Source organism: Ursus arctos, unplaced genomic scaffold, assembly GCF_023065955.2.
Source record: "Ursus arctos isolate Adak ecotype North America unplaced genomic scaffold, UrsArc2.0 scaffold_19, whole genome shotgun sequence".
NCBI classification, from domain to species: Eukaryota; Metazoa; Chordata; class Mammalia; order Carnivora; family Ursidae; genus Ursus; species Ursus arctos.
The window spans coordinates 1,996,284-2,013,905 of NW_026622863.1; the positions used below are offsets into that span (position 1 = coordinate 1,996,284).

The 17,622-nt window shown below is 61.7% G+C and overlaps 1 protein-coding gene across 1 annotated transcript in view; it reads right to left on the reverse strand.

Annotated features, from left to right (window-relative positions):
• JPH3 (junctophilin 3) overlaps positions 1–17,622 on the reverse strand; it is a 151,402-nt gene that overhangs the window by 33,321 nt on the left and 100,459 nt on the right. Inside the window, exon 2 of the mRNA XM_026494639.4 lies at positions 14,092–14,869. Coding sequence (XP_026350424.2) covers positions 14,092–14,869 — 778 coding nt within the window. The remainder of the gene's footprint in view (positions 1–14,091; positions 14,870–17,622) is intronic.

Genomic DNA, 17,622 nt, shown 5'->3' on the forward strand with positions numbered 1-17,622 from the left:
GGGCATCTGGAGGCCAGTCTGGATCGTCTGACAACCCAGTCGGAGTTACAGAAAATGCTCAGTGGGGTTGGACCCTGACTGCCTGATCCCCTCTCCACCCCCCCAAATTCTCTTATTCCCAACGTGCCAGCAGCAGGTGCCCAGCTCCTTCGAGAAGAGAAGGCCCCACAGACCTTGCGTCAAAGCCAGTTCAGAGACTGGCCTCGGCAGTCACGGTCTCCAGCCGATCCCTGGTGTCCAGGAAGAGGACGGAGCACCAACTCCAGGGGGGCTTGCAGGTGGGTGCCTGGCCCTCCCTGAGCTGAGGGCCTCCCAGGCCCCACCTATGCCGTGGGGAGGGCAGAGGGGAGCAGGCACGTGGCCTCCGCAGCAGGGACCCCACTGAGGCCCTGCCCTGCACCACACTCAGAGCCGACAGCACCATCCCGGTCATGGGAAAGGCACGGGCCAAGTTGGGGCGCTTCGGAAACTGACAGGCATTCAGCCACAAAGCCAAAACTCGAGCGTCTGATATCCATCAACACGTCTGCTTTCCTTCGCAAAGACAGGCTCCCACTCCACACAGGTGCTGAATTTTTACTGGAGCCTCCCATCAGAAGCACCTTGGAAGCCGTATGTCTAAGCGGCGTTGTGACATGCAGAAACCTTCATGGCGTCGGAACGGAAGCATGGGGACAGAATCCCAGAAGCGCATAGCGTCCTTGACATGGACACACGTGTCTACGTGCACAGCAAACATGCACCCTGGACAGAAAGTCCCACCCTGCTGGCAGTGACACTCGGAGGTGGTGGGCCTGGAGCCTGGGTTTTAATAACAGGGGAGGAAATCGCTACATCAGAAGAGGCTGAGCAGGAAACAAAGGGGCCCCTGGTCTTACTTTAGAGGCCTGGGCGCGGGGTCCCCCCTGCCAGCACGGCCCCCTCCTCTGCCTGTCTGGGTCACAGCAGCAGACTCTGCTGCCATGTCTGCTGGGACGTGAGCCAGCATGCGGAGGGGCCTCCCCCCTCAGGTGCCCTGGTGGACCAGCCAGCAGCCTCGAGAGTGTCCAATGACCTCCCCGAGGGCTGGGCTGGCGGCACCAGGACGGACTTCAGCCTCAACGATCCATGTATCTGTCAGGCTGGGCCAACCGCGTAACAAACAGGCCCAGTGGACGACAGCTCAGATGGAACAGACGCGGATTTCCCGGTCACACAAAGTCAAAACCGGGTGTTCCTGAAACAACGGACCAGGCCGCGGCCACAGCCGACCGCACCAAGACGGATGTGTCCTTGTGGAAACAAGCACACAGAATCGCAATCTGGTAAAGCCTCCTGGTCTAACTGCCCGTTTCAGGGAACCCACGGGACAGAGCCGCAGGTTAAGGCCACCCTGTGTGCACTCAGCCAATCCCAGACTGCGGAAAATTCTACAGACCAGCTTGGTGGGCTCGACAAACCCACCGCCAGGAGAGGAGGCGGTGGGAGGCAGGGACGGAGGGGGCACCTCCAGCAAGACCCAAGAGACCTAGCAGCCCGTGACAACAGGGGGAGGCTTGGCTGGATTGTTCAGCGGTATCAGGTGTTGGTGCTACTGGCTCAGGTGGGATGATGTGTTTTTTTTGTCTTTAGAGAAGAGATGGCAGGATGCCTGGAATTTGCTCCAAAAGCGACCCCGGGGTACAGGCTGGGTCAGGGGTCAGGCGAACAAGAGGAGTCATAAGCTCCTAAGGGCTCAAGCCAGGGAAGCGGCCCATGGTGTCACCGACACTTCTCTCCACTTCTGTAGGCCTTGGAAATTGTCTCCAATACAAAGTAAAAATAAGACGACACACCCATGTTCGCAGTGGCCACAGGGCGGGAGCAACCTGAGTGTCCACTGATGGGCGAACCGAGGGGGGTCCATGCAGACCACGGGAAGGCCACGGTGACACCTGCCACAGCACGCATGGACCCGGAGGGCACCACATGCAGGGCAGCCAGCCCGTCACGACAGGACAAACACCGCAGGATTCGCTCACACGAGGCCCCCACAGGAGTCAGATCCACAGAGACGGGGAGGAGGTTGCGGGGGCAGTGGGATTGCTATTTCCCTGCGACCACAGCTGCGGTCTGGGAAGACGAGAAAGTTCTGGAGATGGGGGATGGGCGCACAACATTATGAATGTACTTAATGCTACCAAACGTCCACTTAAAAACAGTTCCGATGGTAAAGTTCACGTCACACGTGTTTTACCACGATTAATTTTTTTAAATACATAGGTGTTCCTAGTGGACCACGGCTCCTTTCCAGGTGGGGATGTGGGACCCAAGTGCCCGGGAGCCTCAATGCTGGCTCCCAAGGCTGCCATGCATGTGATGCCGTGGGCCCGGAGGGGACGCCGGCTCCCACTCCACTGGCTTGTGCCCGGCATGCGGGTACCCGGCCGCAGGGACCGCTGCGCGCCTGGGAAGAAGGGGGATGGGCCGGTGGGCTGTGAGCCAGGACTGCGCGGTCACGCTGGACCAAGTACCAGCAGGACAGGGAGGGAAACTGCCTTATTTCAACTTTCCTTGTTGCCCCAGGAAAATTCCTGCTCACGGCGGCTTTCAAAGCCGAGGGAGGACGTGATGAATCTGCCCAAGCCAAGAGGGTCAGGGCCAGGCGGCCGTGGGACCTGGGAGCGGGGCACGAGGGCTGAGAGCACCAGCGGGGGGTAAAGGAGTCACGGTGTGAATGAGCACATGAGCCTCCCTTCTGAGGCTCTGGAGGGATGTGAATCGGGGGCACCATTCACCCCATCGCCAGCCCACGTGACCGTGTCCACACACGCGGCCTCTCACCAGCCGCAAGGAGCCGGCGTTCCCATCGACCGCAGCGGGAGGCCCAGGGGGCAGAGCGGGGACGCTAACATCTGCGCACCACTGGGGGCTCCAGGGGCGAGGCTGAGGTGAGACGGGAGAGGCCTCCCCGACTCGCTTGCACCTGCTGGGTGCTTGGGGGGCAGCCGAGGGCAGGAAGGGATCAGGGTCCCGAGCAGCTGCGCTCTCCTCCCTCGAGGGACCCACGCTGGGGAGGCCCTGAGACAACACCTCTAGCAGATGAGCTCAACAGGGCCTCAGGGCGCGAGGGACCGCGTCTCCCTGGTGACGACTGCAGACTCAGGTCTGTCCCCAGGCTGGCCCACAGCTCCCCGAGGACAGCACCATGGGGTCGAGGGCTCGGAGCCGCGCGGGTTAGCGCTGTGCAGCTTCACGGCTGGCTCCGGAAGGGGTCGCTCCCTCCCTGCCTCCCCAAACCCTGGCCCAGGCGCACCCCCCTCCCCCCCCCCCCCCCCCCCCCCGCCCTGACGACGCTGAGAAGCAGGACTCCAACAGAGAAGCGTAGCTGACGGGGCAGAGAACATAAATGTGAGAAACCCAGACTGCAGACGGTTCCCCGCAGAAGATGTGCCCACGGCCCACACGCCATCGGGCAGACGCCCCCTCATGCCCACGGGCGCCATGAGAAGCAGACCGATGACCAGGGCCGCGAGGACAGGAAGAAAGCAGAGCCCCCCTGCGCTGCCGCTGGGCACGTAACACAGGGCAGCCGCTGCGGCAAACAGCACGGCGGGTCCCCAGAAAGGTAAACTAGGACTGCCGCGCGGCCCAGCGCCTCCGCTCCCGGGTGGACCCCCGAGAGAACGGGAACCATGTCCGCGCAGGATTCTGTACGTGAATGTGCACGGCAGCAGAATTCATCACAAGGGCGCAAACGACCCGGACGCCCGCCCCGGGGGAGTGGGTCCACCAGCGCGGCCCATCGTGCGCGGAGCACTCAGCCACAGAAAGGTCTGGTACCTGCTACGGTGGGGATGAACCTGAGGACGTCATGTGAACATGTCTCAGGAGGAGCCAGCGGGCCGAGGCACGCCCGCGTTCAGCACACGCGCGAGGACATGAGCCTCTATGCGGCGGGCAGGGTTCGCGTGCCGTGTCCCCCAGCAGGCACCGTCCCTCCCCCACTCCACGCCCCATGGTCCTCCACCCCCTGCCTCACGCTGGAGGTGCACACATGACCCAGTCTGGCCACTCAGAGCCTTTCCAGATCATTCCAACATGGCAGCTGGGAGCAATGCTCTCTCCTTCCCTCCACATTGAGAACTGCAAGGATTACATGAGCACAGACCTGCTGGTCTTTCCGACCCCAGGACCCCATGCAGGGAACCTGCTGGAAAAGGAGGTGCACACACAGAGGGCAGCAGAGCCGAGAGGGAGAAAGCTCTGACATATCTGAACCCTGGATCTGGCTGTGCCTGCCGGTGACCCACAGAATGACAGCCAACACAGTCTTTTTTTCTTGAACTGATTTGAGTGGTGACTGTTGCTTACAACTGAGTCCTGGTTAATACGGCCGATTCCCACTTCACGCAGACCTAGTTTTGGAGAAAACCACGAATGGTCTAAACTGCTCTTCGAAACCCCCTGGAGCATGCGTTCAGAAGCTCCGTCACACCAACTACATGGAACCTTACAGAGTGGAGACTCGGCGACGTGCTCCTGCAGCGAGACGGCCCCACTTCCCATCCCGTTCCTTTCACCCCTGCCTGTTTCTCCCTCCGGCCTCCAAGCTGGCGGGGTGGAAGCCATGACTCTCTCGCTCAAGGGGTGGGCCTTCCCTGGGCACCAGCTGGCTGGGGCGGTTCACTGCCTGGCAGAGCCTGTGGGTGGGACCCGGGAGAGGCAGGGGGAGGCCCAGGTCACAGTCTGGGGGTGGCGACGGTGGGCAGGCGGCAGACAAAGCCCGAAGCTCAAGTCGGAGGAGTGGTTTTGAGAGCCGTGGCATCTGTAAGCCGTGGCAGGTTCCGTCAGTGACAACATAACCCCCCTACCATCTCGCCATCGGTGAGGTCCGCCACACCGCGTGCCTTGGGAAGATGGTGCTTCTTGGAAAACTCCAGGAAAGTGGAGGCAGGGCCACGGGACCCCAAGAACTAAAGAAACTTTGTGGGGTGGGGAAGCCTGACCAAGTGAGGGCTGAGCTGCGATGCCAGCTCTCGGGGCACAGGCTGATCCCACAGACAGGAGCTGTGATTTACAAGTGGTGAAGGAGTGGGTGGAACGGTGTTCGTAAGCATGGAACAGCCTAGCTGTGGGGCAGAGTGCTGCAGGTAGAATCAGGATGACCCCCCCGCCCCCGGACTCACAGCCACCCAGAACTTCAGCATGACCTTACCTGGGGTAGGGTCTCCGCAGATCTAACTAAGAGGAGATCAGACTGGGTTAAGGCGGCCCTAAATCCAATCCAATGATGTGTCCTTATAAGGAGGGGGGACACAGACACCAGCACGGGGACAGGGCAAGTGAAGACAGAGGCAGAGACTGGGGGGACGTGGCCACCAGCCAGGAAATCCCTGAGACCCTGGGAGCTGGAGGAGGCAGGAAGGACCCTCTCCTGGACCCTCCCCTGGAGCCTCGGAGGGAGCGCAGCCCCACCTTGTTTTCAGACCTCTGCCCCCAGAGCTGGGAGAGAATAGAGTCCTGTGGTCTCAGCTCCCCCCCCAACCCACCATGGGTGGCACTTTGTCATGACAGCCTCAGGACACTCACATGGGGAAGACCAGGAGTATCCCCCTCCCCCAAAGGACCAGCAGTGTGGCGTGGCTGGGGCACAGCAGAGACGCCCCTTCCTTCCAGAACCACATGCAGGACGCTGTAGCAGTCAGCTGTAACGCCGGGTAACAATCCCCCCAAAGGAGGTGGCTTACAATAATCATTTATTCTTGCTGGGCATCGGGGTCTTCCCAGGGACGGGGCTCCCCAGGTCATGCTGTCACGGTGCTGGCAGGAGCCCAAGAGGGGTGAGCCAGGGGCTGGCCACCACGCCCACCCCGTGCCACTGACCACACAAAGCATGTTGCCGAGCCTCTAACAGGAGGGACCCCAAAGTCACACGGCAAAGGGCAAGGCCAGAGGTGGGGTTGGAGTCAGGAACAAATTGAAGTTGCCACTGGATTCCAGCCTGGACTGAAACAAGCCGCACACTCTCCAGGTCTGACTAACGTGGACGTGGCTGCCCCCTGCACCAAGGGCGTATTTCACTCGGGGGGACATGGAGGCTCAGTGTCCACCAAGGAGTCAAGGGCAGGGGTTGGCTCCGCTCTCTGAACCTGTCTCCCTGCCTGCTCTCATGTCCCAGGGAAGGACAACCCAGTGTCCTCTGTCCTTGTAACCCCACCAGGCACCTGCTGTCTTCAACCCATTTTATAGAGTTGAAGACACAGCCCGGGGAGTTCACGAGCTCACCTGAGGCCAGAGAGCTGCACACAGCAGGACCACCTACCACGTGTCTCCAAGAGGAGGAAACGGGCTCCTGTTGCAGCAGGAGGGCTGGGGGCCCCACTGAGGGGGAATACCCCATAGTCACCAAGTCTGGGGACAGATCCTTGAGACTGATGTGAGGTCCCTCTCTCCAGGGCCCTGTAAGAGGCACCGGCTTCTCTTGAGAGGTGGCGGGCTCAGGGGAGGACGAATGAAAGGGCCCCTGGGCCCACTTTGGGCCCCAGGACCCCCGAGGCAGGGCTCTCCTGGATGTGGCCAGCATGGTGCTGGCTTTCTGTCTCCCACGTCATCCAAGGTGCCTGTCTGAGTGCCAGGTGGGAACACTGCCTGGGGCTGAGTCACCGGCTCCGTGCCTTCTGTCTGACAAGTGGCACAGAGCGGAGCAAAGCAGGCCACCAGCCTAATCACATCCGACAGCCCGCATCCCCTGACCCCGCGTGTGAGGGTGAGGCACACGGGGCACAGCGTGGCGGAGGCGTGGAGGAGCCTCTGGGCTTCTGGGGCAGGACCTAAGGTTTGGAGATGCACACAGCTCGGGAAGCAGCAGCCTCTCGCCCCCAAGCGAGCCCTCGGCCGGCCCCAGCCCCAGCCCCTTCCCAGGATCTAGCACCCCACTCCCCAGCGTCTCCTCCGGTTTTCCTGTCGGGAGGCCAGAGTCGAGCAGATGGCTCTCGCCCACCAGAAGGCCTGTCCTAGCAGGTGGCCGGCCCTCCCCCGGAGGCAGGAAGCTCAGTACCCTGCAGAGAGCCCAGCTCCGCAGGGCCTGGAAGAGCTGGCCGCCTGGCAGGGTGGCAAAGAGACAGGCTTGCCCATTCGAGAGAGGGGACCGGGGGTGACGCACCCCGCCCCTGGCCTGCACAGGGAGTGCACACCGTTCCCAAGGGTCTGTGGCAAATCACCGCACACGGCGGCTTTAGCACGCCGACCGGCTTCTGTCCACAGAGGGCAGAGGCCAGCATCTCAGCGCGGAGTCACAAGGCGGGGGGGGGGGGGGGGGGGGAGTTCCTTCTAGAGGCTGGGGTGGGGGGCTCAGTTTCCTCCTTTCCTCCGGAGGCCACATCCTTGGCTCGTGGCTGCATCACCCGCCTCCTCCTCCACCATCAGTCCTTCTGACTCAGGGGGTGCGGACCTCCCCCAGGACACTTGTGATCACACTGCCCCCCAGCCCTGCAAAGGACTCAAAACCCTTCACCACGGCTGCAAAGTCCCTCCTGCCGTGGAAGGGCACCTACCCACAGGGTCCAGCAATCGGGAGGACGACATCTCTGGGGCATCGCATCATCAGCCTCCGACAGGGACAAATGCCCCACGTCCCGCTGTGGCCCTCCCTCCGCCCCTCGCAGCCACGGTAAATCAGGGCAGCCTTCCCGCCAGGCCACCTGGCAGCATCACCATACTCTAAACGCACACCTCTCTCAGGCAGCAAGGCCCGCTCCAGGAAGGCAGAACTGCGCAAGCCGCCGCGGAGGGTGCAGACAGCCTCTGCGGCCTCGTTCGTCAGACCGGGCGATCGGACGCATCCACAACTCACTCACAGAGTCGGGGTCGGACCAATATGGCGCAGCACGTCCTGGAATATCGTGCAGCCAGCAGAGCGACACGCAGGTCTGGGCATCCTGACATAAGTGAGGAGGAAAGTGGGCCACGGACGGCACGGCCCCATCACTGTAACAGGAAACCGTGAGGGTGTGAGACCCGTGTCTCCAGGAGAAAAGTCTGACAAGACCATATGACTGTCAGGGGCGCCTGGGTGGCTCTGTCCGTTAAATGTCTGACTCTCGATCTCAGCTCAGGTCTTTGATCTTAGGGTCATGAGTTCAAGCCCACGTTGGGCTCTATGCTGGGCGTGGAACCTACTTTAAAAATGCATGTAGCCTCCCCTTGTCCGCGGTTTCCGCTGCCCACAGTCAGCCGAGGGCTGGAAGCAGGTGACCCCCCCTTCTGACTGTGGGCAGCGGTGGCCTCACGCTCTGTCACATGCCCGTGTCATTCTGCGCACTCCGTCTTCTCGCGGAGCATGTGACCACCCCGCACCACGTGGAAGGGGATGAGAGAGACCACGTGACTTCTCACTATATTGTTGATGTTCCATTTCGTTATTAATCTCTTTCTGTATCTCATTCATAAACAAAGTTGCTTCACAGGTCTGATGTCTAGAAAAACAGGGCACGGGGCTCGGTTCTGCCCACGGTTCAGGCAACCACAGGGGGTCTCGGAACAGGTCCCTGAGGATAAGGGTGGGGTCCCTGTAATTCTAAGATGAACCGGTCTTAGTGGGACAGTTATCACACCCCAATCTGTTTTATTGATTTACTATTTTTGCATGGATATACCATTTTAATAAGAAATAAAATTCTTTTAAAAAGCAAGCCCCTCCGCCCCCCCCCCCCCAGTTTCAGATCCTGAAAGGTTTTGTTTCCTTTAAGAAGGAAAGATGCCCCAGGTAATCTCCTGGCAGATGATCTGGCCAGCCCGCCCAGACGCCACACCCACACCCCGCGAACGCCCCTCGAATGGGGCAGATGCCAAGCTCACAGCTGCCCAAAGCCACTGGGCACAGCTGGAAGGAAACTGGCAGGACGCCCCGAGGCTCAGCTGCAGAGACACCAGCTCGGCCTGGGCACACAGCGGGTGCTCGAGACGCGGCTGGCAGGTTGGAAGGCCCTCCCGGAGCAGGCCTCACGGAACCCTCCCATCCTAGCAGCAGCACTGTATTTAGAGAACTTTTCAAGGAAGCCAGCCCGTGCCCCCCATATTCCTGACTGGGGGTCCCAGAATTTGCTCAGGCCTGAAGGGGCAAGAGGAAGAGAGGCTGGCGGCCAGCACCCTGGCGGTGCATCTAGTCCTGACCGGGCCACTGCCCCCTCAGCATCGGGGCCTGTCCTCGGCCACATGGCTCACCTTCCCAGCACGCTGGCAGGGACACTCCCGCCTCAGAAGGGCTGGCCGGCCTGGCAGGTGACCATGAGTGCGCGGTGGTCAGGGAGCCCTGTCTGCCCGAGTGTGGGAAGGGGACGGCCGCCAGCGAGTCAGGAATGATACCTCCCATCTCCTCCCACCTGCAGTCCCACGCAGTCAGCCAAGCATCACAAGACACGGACGTCAGCCGAGGGCCAGCACGCACACCTGTCCGCCCTGTTGGCTGCCATGATGACCCGGCCAGCCTCAGCATACAGGAACAGGTGTCCTCTGTTGCCCAGCCACCGCCACCGCCACGGCAGCTCCGGCCCCCACCAGCACAGACGCAGGGATGCCTGCCCCACCCCGCGGCCTCCCAGCACAGCGCCTCCCCCACCCACACACCCATGCCCATCTGGGGCTGCTCCCATGGGGACAGAGACCCCTTGAACAGCACAGCTGCCCCCACACTGCTTCACTCACCCCAAGCATCACAGCCACTCCCAGGAAACCACTGGCTCCAAGCGCGGGGCTGCGGGTGTAGCGCCAGAGGGAAGCCAGACTGGGGAGTGGGGGGCGGGACAGAGAGCCCTCGTGTCACCATCCTGGCTCACCCGCCCGGCACGTTCCTGGCTTTCCATCCCCTGACCAGCCGCGGCCAAGCTCAGGAGCAAGCCCAGAGGTGCACCTGGCCCCTGCGGGGGTCGCTGGGGTAGGGGGGAGTGTTGGGGGGCGGGTGTGTGTCGCACGCTGTGAGTTCTCATCCTCGTCAGCACGAGCGCCCGCCACACCCAGGCACTGCGTTGAGCAACGCACAGACACCATCTTGTGTAAGCCCCACAACGTGAGATGCTGCTGGGGGACTGACCTCCAGCCCCCGCAGAGTTGGGTGACACGCCCATGGCCCGCACGGCGAGCCCCCGTGGTCAGGACCCAACGCCAACCACGGGATGTCAGGGCCCGGGAGCTGTGACACCAGAGTGACCGTGCGGGAAAATGCGGTTCCTGCTTCTGTGAGCTCGGCCAGGAGGCCCTGCCTGCTGGGCCCAGGAGGGTCCGCTTTGCACCCGCCAGAGTCCGTGGGCACCAAGGAGCAAGAGGATTCCCACAGTCTCCGCGGAAAGGACAAGGTAGCTGGGGTGAGCCTGGCTGACTAGTGCCCTGCCCCCCAACACCATGGCCACCACCACGCCTCCAGGCTCCCAGCCCCCAAGGAAGCTGCCCCTGACGATGAGAGCAGGTGGGGCCGAGGCGATAATTCATTCATCCACTCATTCATTCATTCATTCATTCCAAGCATGGCCATGCACGGATGCTCCATAGCCCCCAGGGGTTCAGCAGTGACAGAAACGCCCCCGGCCAGGAGTCTCTGCTCCACCAGAACAACCGGGAATAATCCCTCGGCCCATCTGAGAACGGTGCACATCCGCTGACAGCTCTCCCGGTAGCGTTCGTGAGGTGCCACAGAGGTGGCAGACGGGGGCCCCCTCACGACCACCACCGCGGTCCCTCGTAACGCTCACAGGCTCTGGACACCCGCCCGCCCTCACCTAGCAGACGCAGCTGGGATCTCACTGACCTCTGTCGGCCACCTTCTCAGCAGCCCCGGGAGATGTGCGGTGGGGAGGGGGATGGACGGGCCCACCCCCAGCTCGGCCTCCTCTAGCACTTGCCTCCTCGGGGAGCCGTGAGAGCTGTGGGACAGAGGGCAGCTACTGGACACTTGAGCGGGACAGCCCCTGGGCCAGGAGGGGACAGGTTCCCATTGTGACTTCCAGCCAGACCCCAGGCTGGTCCTCAGGAAGACCAGCAGCTGTGGTGCAATCACAGCCTGTCCCCCAGGCTCTGTCCCCCAGGCCAGCGTGCCACTAGCAGCGCGGTGATCGACTAGTCATGTCTGCCCCGGGCACCGGCCCGGATGATGGAGAGGCAGCAGGCATGGGAGAGACGCGTCTGCTGTCCTGTTAAGGACGCTTCATGGAAGGACCCGAGTGTCTGACAACGGGAGGCGTCTACACTGAGGTCCATCGGAATACACGCTGCTCAGAGCAGGCTCCTTGAGGGCGCTCGGGGCTGTCCCCCCGTCGGAGACAGGGCAGGTGGCGGCCTTCAGTCACAAAGGGGGAAGGGGAATCTACAGACGGTCACAGGGGAAGGACAGCAGCACCTTCTGCTCTGATCGCAGCCCCCCCCAGACAGACCCAACTGGCACGGCCTCCCCCACGTGTCTCCCAGAGCACCTCCACCCAGCGGGCCTCCCATCACACAGAAGAGCTGGCGGTTCCAGCCTCCCAGGGCTCCTGAGAAATGCAGGATCTCAGGCTGTGCCCAGACCCACCGAACCAGCAGCTCTGTGGGGGGGGGGGGGCGCCTTCTGCGTGCACCCACCTCTGGGGTTGCTGACACCAGATGATGGCCTGGAAAGCCGGAGAGAGCTCAGAGCCCAGGCGGCACCCCACACAAGGAACCCAGCACCTCTGGGGGTCTGGGGGCTGGGCTCCGTGTGCCTTAGAGCCCCAGGGATTCCCGTGCATGGACCGGGGACTGTGAACTGGGCTGCAGACACTCCTCCGACCCCGCCATCCCTTTAGCTATGTGGCCACATACAGGACCCCCTCTCAGAACTCACGCTCTGTGTGCCACCCCCCTACCCATGTGTTCCAGGAAAGCGTGTGTCCCCATCGCCTGGGCAGCTGTCCCCACAGAGCTCTCCCCTGGGGTAGGAGACACCACACCGTCTCTCACGGACTTGGTTCAGTAACCTGAGCCCAGCCGGGACCCAGGGAGTGAGTGGCAGCTCCCCTCTGCTACCACCTGCATAGCCTGGCTGTCTTTTGGCCATGACAGTGATCAGAGTCCACCTGGGGTCAGCCACCTTGCAGCTGCCAAGGCCACTTTCACACTCCACTGGTGTCTGGGGTGGACCCAGCTCTCGTCTGCGGGCTTTGCTGTTGAGGACAGAGGCCCGTGCCCTCTCTTTTCCAAATCTAAGCCCAATGAGAAAATGCAAGAAGTATGGCCCCATCCCACAGCCTGGAAGGGATTTTATCCTCATCCCTATTTGCAGGAACAGAGGACACTGTCACCCCTACCCCCAGTGGGTGACCCTGGGCAGCAAGAGGCCCAAGTGGCTCAGCGTCTCACTGCAGGCACATCCAGGGCGGGGAAGGCTGGGAGGGTGACGATGGCCTGTGCTGGGCCCCACACAGGCGGAGGGCACTGCATTACTTCATCCTGTCCTTCCACAGGGAACCCAGCCCAGAGAGAGGAAGCACCTTCCCTAGGCTGCTAAGCAGTGACGGGCCTGAGCCAGACCAGGGTCTGCAGCCCCCCCTGAGCGGGCCCCAGTACAGAGAGGGGTTGTCACCTGAGTTCTGGGACCTTCGCCGTAGGCCGGGGCCGTCACTCCTGGTTCACAGACTGAAACCTGCCCTACATGGAGCTTGTCAGGTGTGCAGACTCTGAGCTCTGCCCACAACCTCGGGCCCCCATTTCTGTGGGATTTGTCAGAGAACTGCAGAAAACTGCCCTGCGTCTCACATCCTCAGTCCCAAGGACGTTCTCCTGGTCGTTGGACTTTAAAGTCACTTCTGCCGAAGGCCCAGGGGCCGAGAATGGACCCACAGCCAGACAGGAGCTACCCCGAGGACCCCAGATCCTCGACCACGCTGTGTCCCAGCCCTGGAACGGCCTCTCGTCCACGGAGGTCAACAAACCACAACAAACACAACTGGACGGCAGGAAATACACCCAAATGCCAGCCCGTCTGGATGCCGTAGCCGACCAGAGCTGACGACACCTTCCTCCTTTCACATTCCGTGTTCCATACGAGCAAGTGTCACATTGAGGATGGAAAAAATTACATTACCCCTAATTTCATGCCAGGGGAGTCGTCAGAAATGCTGGTCCTGTTTGTTTCTGTGCCTGAAAGCATCTGGGGGAGGAGGGGCGCGAGCAATTTGGGACCTTAGTGCTCAGGGAACAGCTCCATTTTTCTCTCGGCTCCTCAGAACGGACCTCCTCTCCCTCTAACACCTCAGATGTCGGGAGCAGCACATACCCTGCCGATAAACACCAGCTACGGTTTTGTTCTGCTGTGGGTCAAAGGTCACGGGAAACCAGAGCCAAACAGACGAAAACTTTAATTAGTGACGAGGTTGGGCAGCCTGAGCCCTCACGGAGCCAGAAGCCTTCCTGCCCCTGGCTGGGAACACAGAATCATCCAGAAAGATACCGGGGCCGTCCTCCCAGACACCTCCAGCCTGGGCAGGTGCGACTCCTAACGCCGTCCCCAGGATGCCCGCCTACCGACCCCTGCAGCTCCGGGGAGCCAGGCCCTGAGCCCCTTCTTCCAGCTCTGAGCCCGCACCCTGCACCAGCACCAGTCACCTCAAGCGCCAACACAGTGCCCGCCAAGAGCCGACTCGGGACCCGCTGCCCAGTGCCCGGCAGCCCTGCTGAACCCCAACTCAGGAAGGGCTGCATCTCACGCCAGCTGTCGGCCCACGGCACCGAGTGTCCCATGAACCCCCTGCCGGGCGCCCCCAGCTGGTCCGTGCACTTGGGCTGTCTCCTGGGGCCCACAGACAACCATGGCAGCTTCTCTCTCCCCGACGTGCCCACAGCGCTGGCAGCGCGACCGTGGCGACACCAACCCTCGTGTGGCCAGCAGAACGGCCCACCTTCTTCACCCACGCGACCCCACGTGAAACACCAGTGCGTGGAACAAAGGGCACGCTGCTCTGTTCTGGGCTGTCGGGCCCAGAACCCCCTTCGACCAACCGCTGCCCGGCCCCTCACCGCCTGAGAACCTCCGAGGGGCCCCCGGGATCCACGGGGCACCGTCTGAGAAACACCCGAGCCTCATCCCCAGGACGGCATGGCCGAGCAGACCGCCCGCCGCGCCCCTACCTGGAGGCCGCGATCTCCGCCTTCTGCTTGGCGATGGTGGCAGCCCGCTCGGCGGCCTCCACCGCACGGTCCACCTTCTCGCGGATCTTGCTGGCGCGCAGCGGGATGAGGTTCTTGCGCTTGCCGCTGACGAGCACGTTCTGCTTGTACTTGCCCTCCTCCTTGGTGCCGTCGGGGAAGGTCATGCAGCCGTAGCCGTGCCGCCGGTTGCCGGCCCACTCGCCCTCGTACTTGAGCCCGTCCGAGCGCTGGCTCACGCCGAAGCCCGAGCGCTTGTCGCTCTTCCACTCGCCCACGTAGGTCTCGGTGGTGGTGGCGTCGATGTCGTCCTCGATGACGGCCAGCTCGGCCTCGCCCTCGCCCAGGCTGATGGTGGAGTGGATGTCGCTGGCCGTGGAGCTGACGGTGCTCATGCCGGCCTCGCTGCGGAACGAGCTCTGCTTGCTGCGCTGGCTGGCCAGGCTGCTCTTGGACTCGGACTTGCGCAGCTTCAGCCCGCTCAGCAGCGAGCGCCGGAACAGCCCCTTCTTCTTGCTCTTGAGGATGTCGGAGTCGCTGTGGGCCACGAGCACGAAGCCCCCTCGGGACACGGCCGGGCTGCCGGCCACCGCCGGGGAGGCGTCGGGGTGCAGCGCGGCGCCGTTGGTGTGCTCGCTGCGCAGAGAGTTGATGGACGTCCTCAGGGGCGAGCGGATGACCGCCGCCATGCCGTAGGGGACGCTCTGCCGCACACCGTAGCCTTGGCGCATGCCGCCGACCCACTGGCCCTGGTAGGTCCCTGCAGAAACAAAGGAGAGAGGGGTGAGCCCCGGAGGGCGACGGGACACAGCGGGCCCGGCCTCCATGGTTCTGTCTGGGAACAACCTGGTGAAGTTTGCTTGGAGGCCGACAGGCCACAGTGTTTTCATGATTAAAGCACCGATGGTCTTTGGTAAAGACACTTCCGCCCTGCTTCCCACGGTTGCCCTTCATTCTCTTAGAAGCTGGGGAGGGAAAGGGGAGGTGTGTCAGAGTCTGACGCAGTCAGGAGTGAACTGGAGAGCCCCCACTGCACGCGGGCAAAGGGGAGGAACACAGCAGAGGAGAAGGAAGCACATGCTACTGAGGGGCCCCGAGCAGTCACGGGGCCCAGGAGTCCAGCCCAGGGACACAGATCCGGGCTACTAACCGGGTGTGAAGAGGCTGCCCTGGGAGTAAGTTCCCAGTTGCTGGAGGCATCCAAGAAGGGACTGGAAGCAGTAAGAGGGGACATCTTAAGCACTTTGGGAAGCGAAGGCATTGCAACTAGCAGACCTGACATCCCCAAAAGAATCAAAAGTAGAAACTCGAAGAAGTATTTGCACACCCATGTTCACGGCAGCATCATTCAGAACAGCCAACAGCTGGAAACCCAGGTGTCCAGCGATGGACAAATGCATACATAGAATGGGGTCCATCCACACAATGGAATATCATTCAGCCACGAAACTGACACCCACTACACCATGGGTGCACCTTGAGGACTCGGTGAAACCAGGCAGGCTCAGGAGGACAGACACCACGTGAGAACCTTGACATAGGCCCCCCCAATAGTCAAGTTCAGAGACAGACGAAGGGCAGGTGTCAGGGGCTGGGAGAATGGGGAGTTGTTCTCTAATGGGGTCAGTTTCTATTTGGGGTGATGGAGACGTTTTGAAAGTAGATAGAGATGATGGTAGCATGAGACCATGAATATAATGCCACTGAGCTGCCTAAAGTGTGGTTAAAACTGCAAATTTTACGATATATAGAATATCTTCCCACAACAGAATAAAAAGGAAATATAAATCAACTTTAAAACCAGGCTCATGTCCTTGCTCTATTTAGTGGTTGTGTGATGGGAACCTCTCTGACCCTCAGTCTCTTCATCTGTAGGAGTCTGAAAGCCCTCATGCTGTAAGTCACTGGGAGAAGAGAACGGCTCTCAGTGTGGAGTCCACCCCACGTTCCTACACTGACGGCCAGGCCTCAGCCGGGCTCCAAGGAGGGGCTCCCCACCCTGGGAGGGCTTTTCCAACACACTGTTACAGGGGCCGTAAACCAGAAACTCACCCATATACAGGTTTTATTTGTCCCACGGTGTTTTTATAAAAGATGAATTGCCAACATTTCAAAATCAAGATGTTTCACATAAAAGTTCAGCTCTTCTTTGTCCTAAACAATTATAGGATCTGGCAACCCACGAACTTTGTTCTCAGATGGCAAAATGGAGTGGAGTCCAGCAGCAGCTGCCTCTTCTAGACCGGGTGCTCCTGCCAGTTTGCCCCACTCCCCACTACTCCCTACTGTCTCCCACCCAGGCCCTCTCCTTCACGTGCTTGCCCCACACCAGAGGTAAGACACAAACCAAGCGTGGAATCCAGAGGATTCCATGTGGCCCCAAAGGACTCCAGTGATGTGTCACTCCCCATCACTGTCACCCACAACCCCAAGTCAGAACAAGTCACGGGCTTGTCTGAGACCCTATCCACACAGCCTGCCCTTACTCAATCCCCACCCCTGCCATTCAAATCCTACCCAATCTGACCCAGCTGGCACCCCCTCCTCAGTAACGTCTCCCGGTGCCGCAGCCCAAGGAGCTGACCGCACGCCCACACAGGACCCCCAGCATCTGGGCCAATGTCCGCATTCTGCAGCCGACTCTGGGGACGCCCGGCTTTGCAGGACAGTCTCCCTGCTCCACCGGGTTATAAGCTCCCCAGAGGGGGAGGGCCTCGTGTTCTGACACCTTGTCCTCCTCACGACCAGTGCCTGGCCTCGGGGGGGGGGGGGATGTGGCCTGGCAAGCAGCCAGGACAAAGGACCTGGGAGCCCTTTGCTCCAGCAGACAGAAGCCTATCCGTGGAACCAGTGACCCACAGGCAGGTGCTTTCTGGAAGCAGAGCCTGAGACCGGTGTCCTCCTGAAGCTGTCGCCGAGAGAGGGCAGAGCCGAGCCGGTGTGGTCGCAGCTGCACGCGCCCTTCAGCCCGACCCCGTGGGATTCATCCCACCCCGAGGTGAGGACTTCTGCACCCCCGACACTGCTGGGTAGGGGTGTGCCCTGTGGGGAGGCAGTCCTGGGCCCCCTGCCCAAGTGCAGGGGCAGACTCAGAGCAGCAGAGTGCTCCCCACCTGCTCCCCTCCTCCCACCCCTGCCCTGACCACGAGCTCTTCCTGCCTCGGGCTGCCTGTGCCGGGCAGTGGGCACCCAGCCCCAGGGGGGCACCCACCCGCCCCACGGAGTCCACTGTACCCCTTCCCAGACTCAACCTGGCTGTAAGCAGGGGACACTCATGGGGGCAGGACAGAGGTGAGGTGACTGACACTCCAAATGCCCAGTGTGGCCCACGTTGGGACAGAGACCCCGTGGCTGGCACCAACTGGGCGTGTGAGGAGGAACCCGGGACCAGGCGCGGCGGGGGTGGGGAGGCCTGGGGCAAGCGGGCCCGGTCAGGCAGGCGACGTGCTGCCCACACAGCGGCCCTCCTGTCCCAGTTCAGGCTGCAAACGGGCTGCCATTGCAGGGACTCTC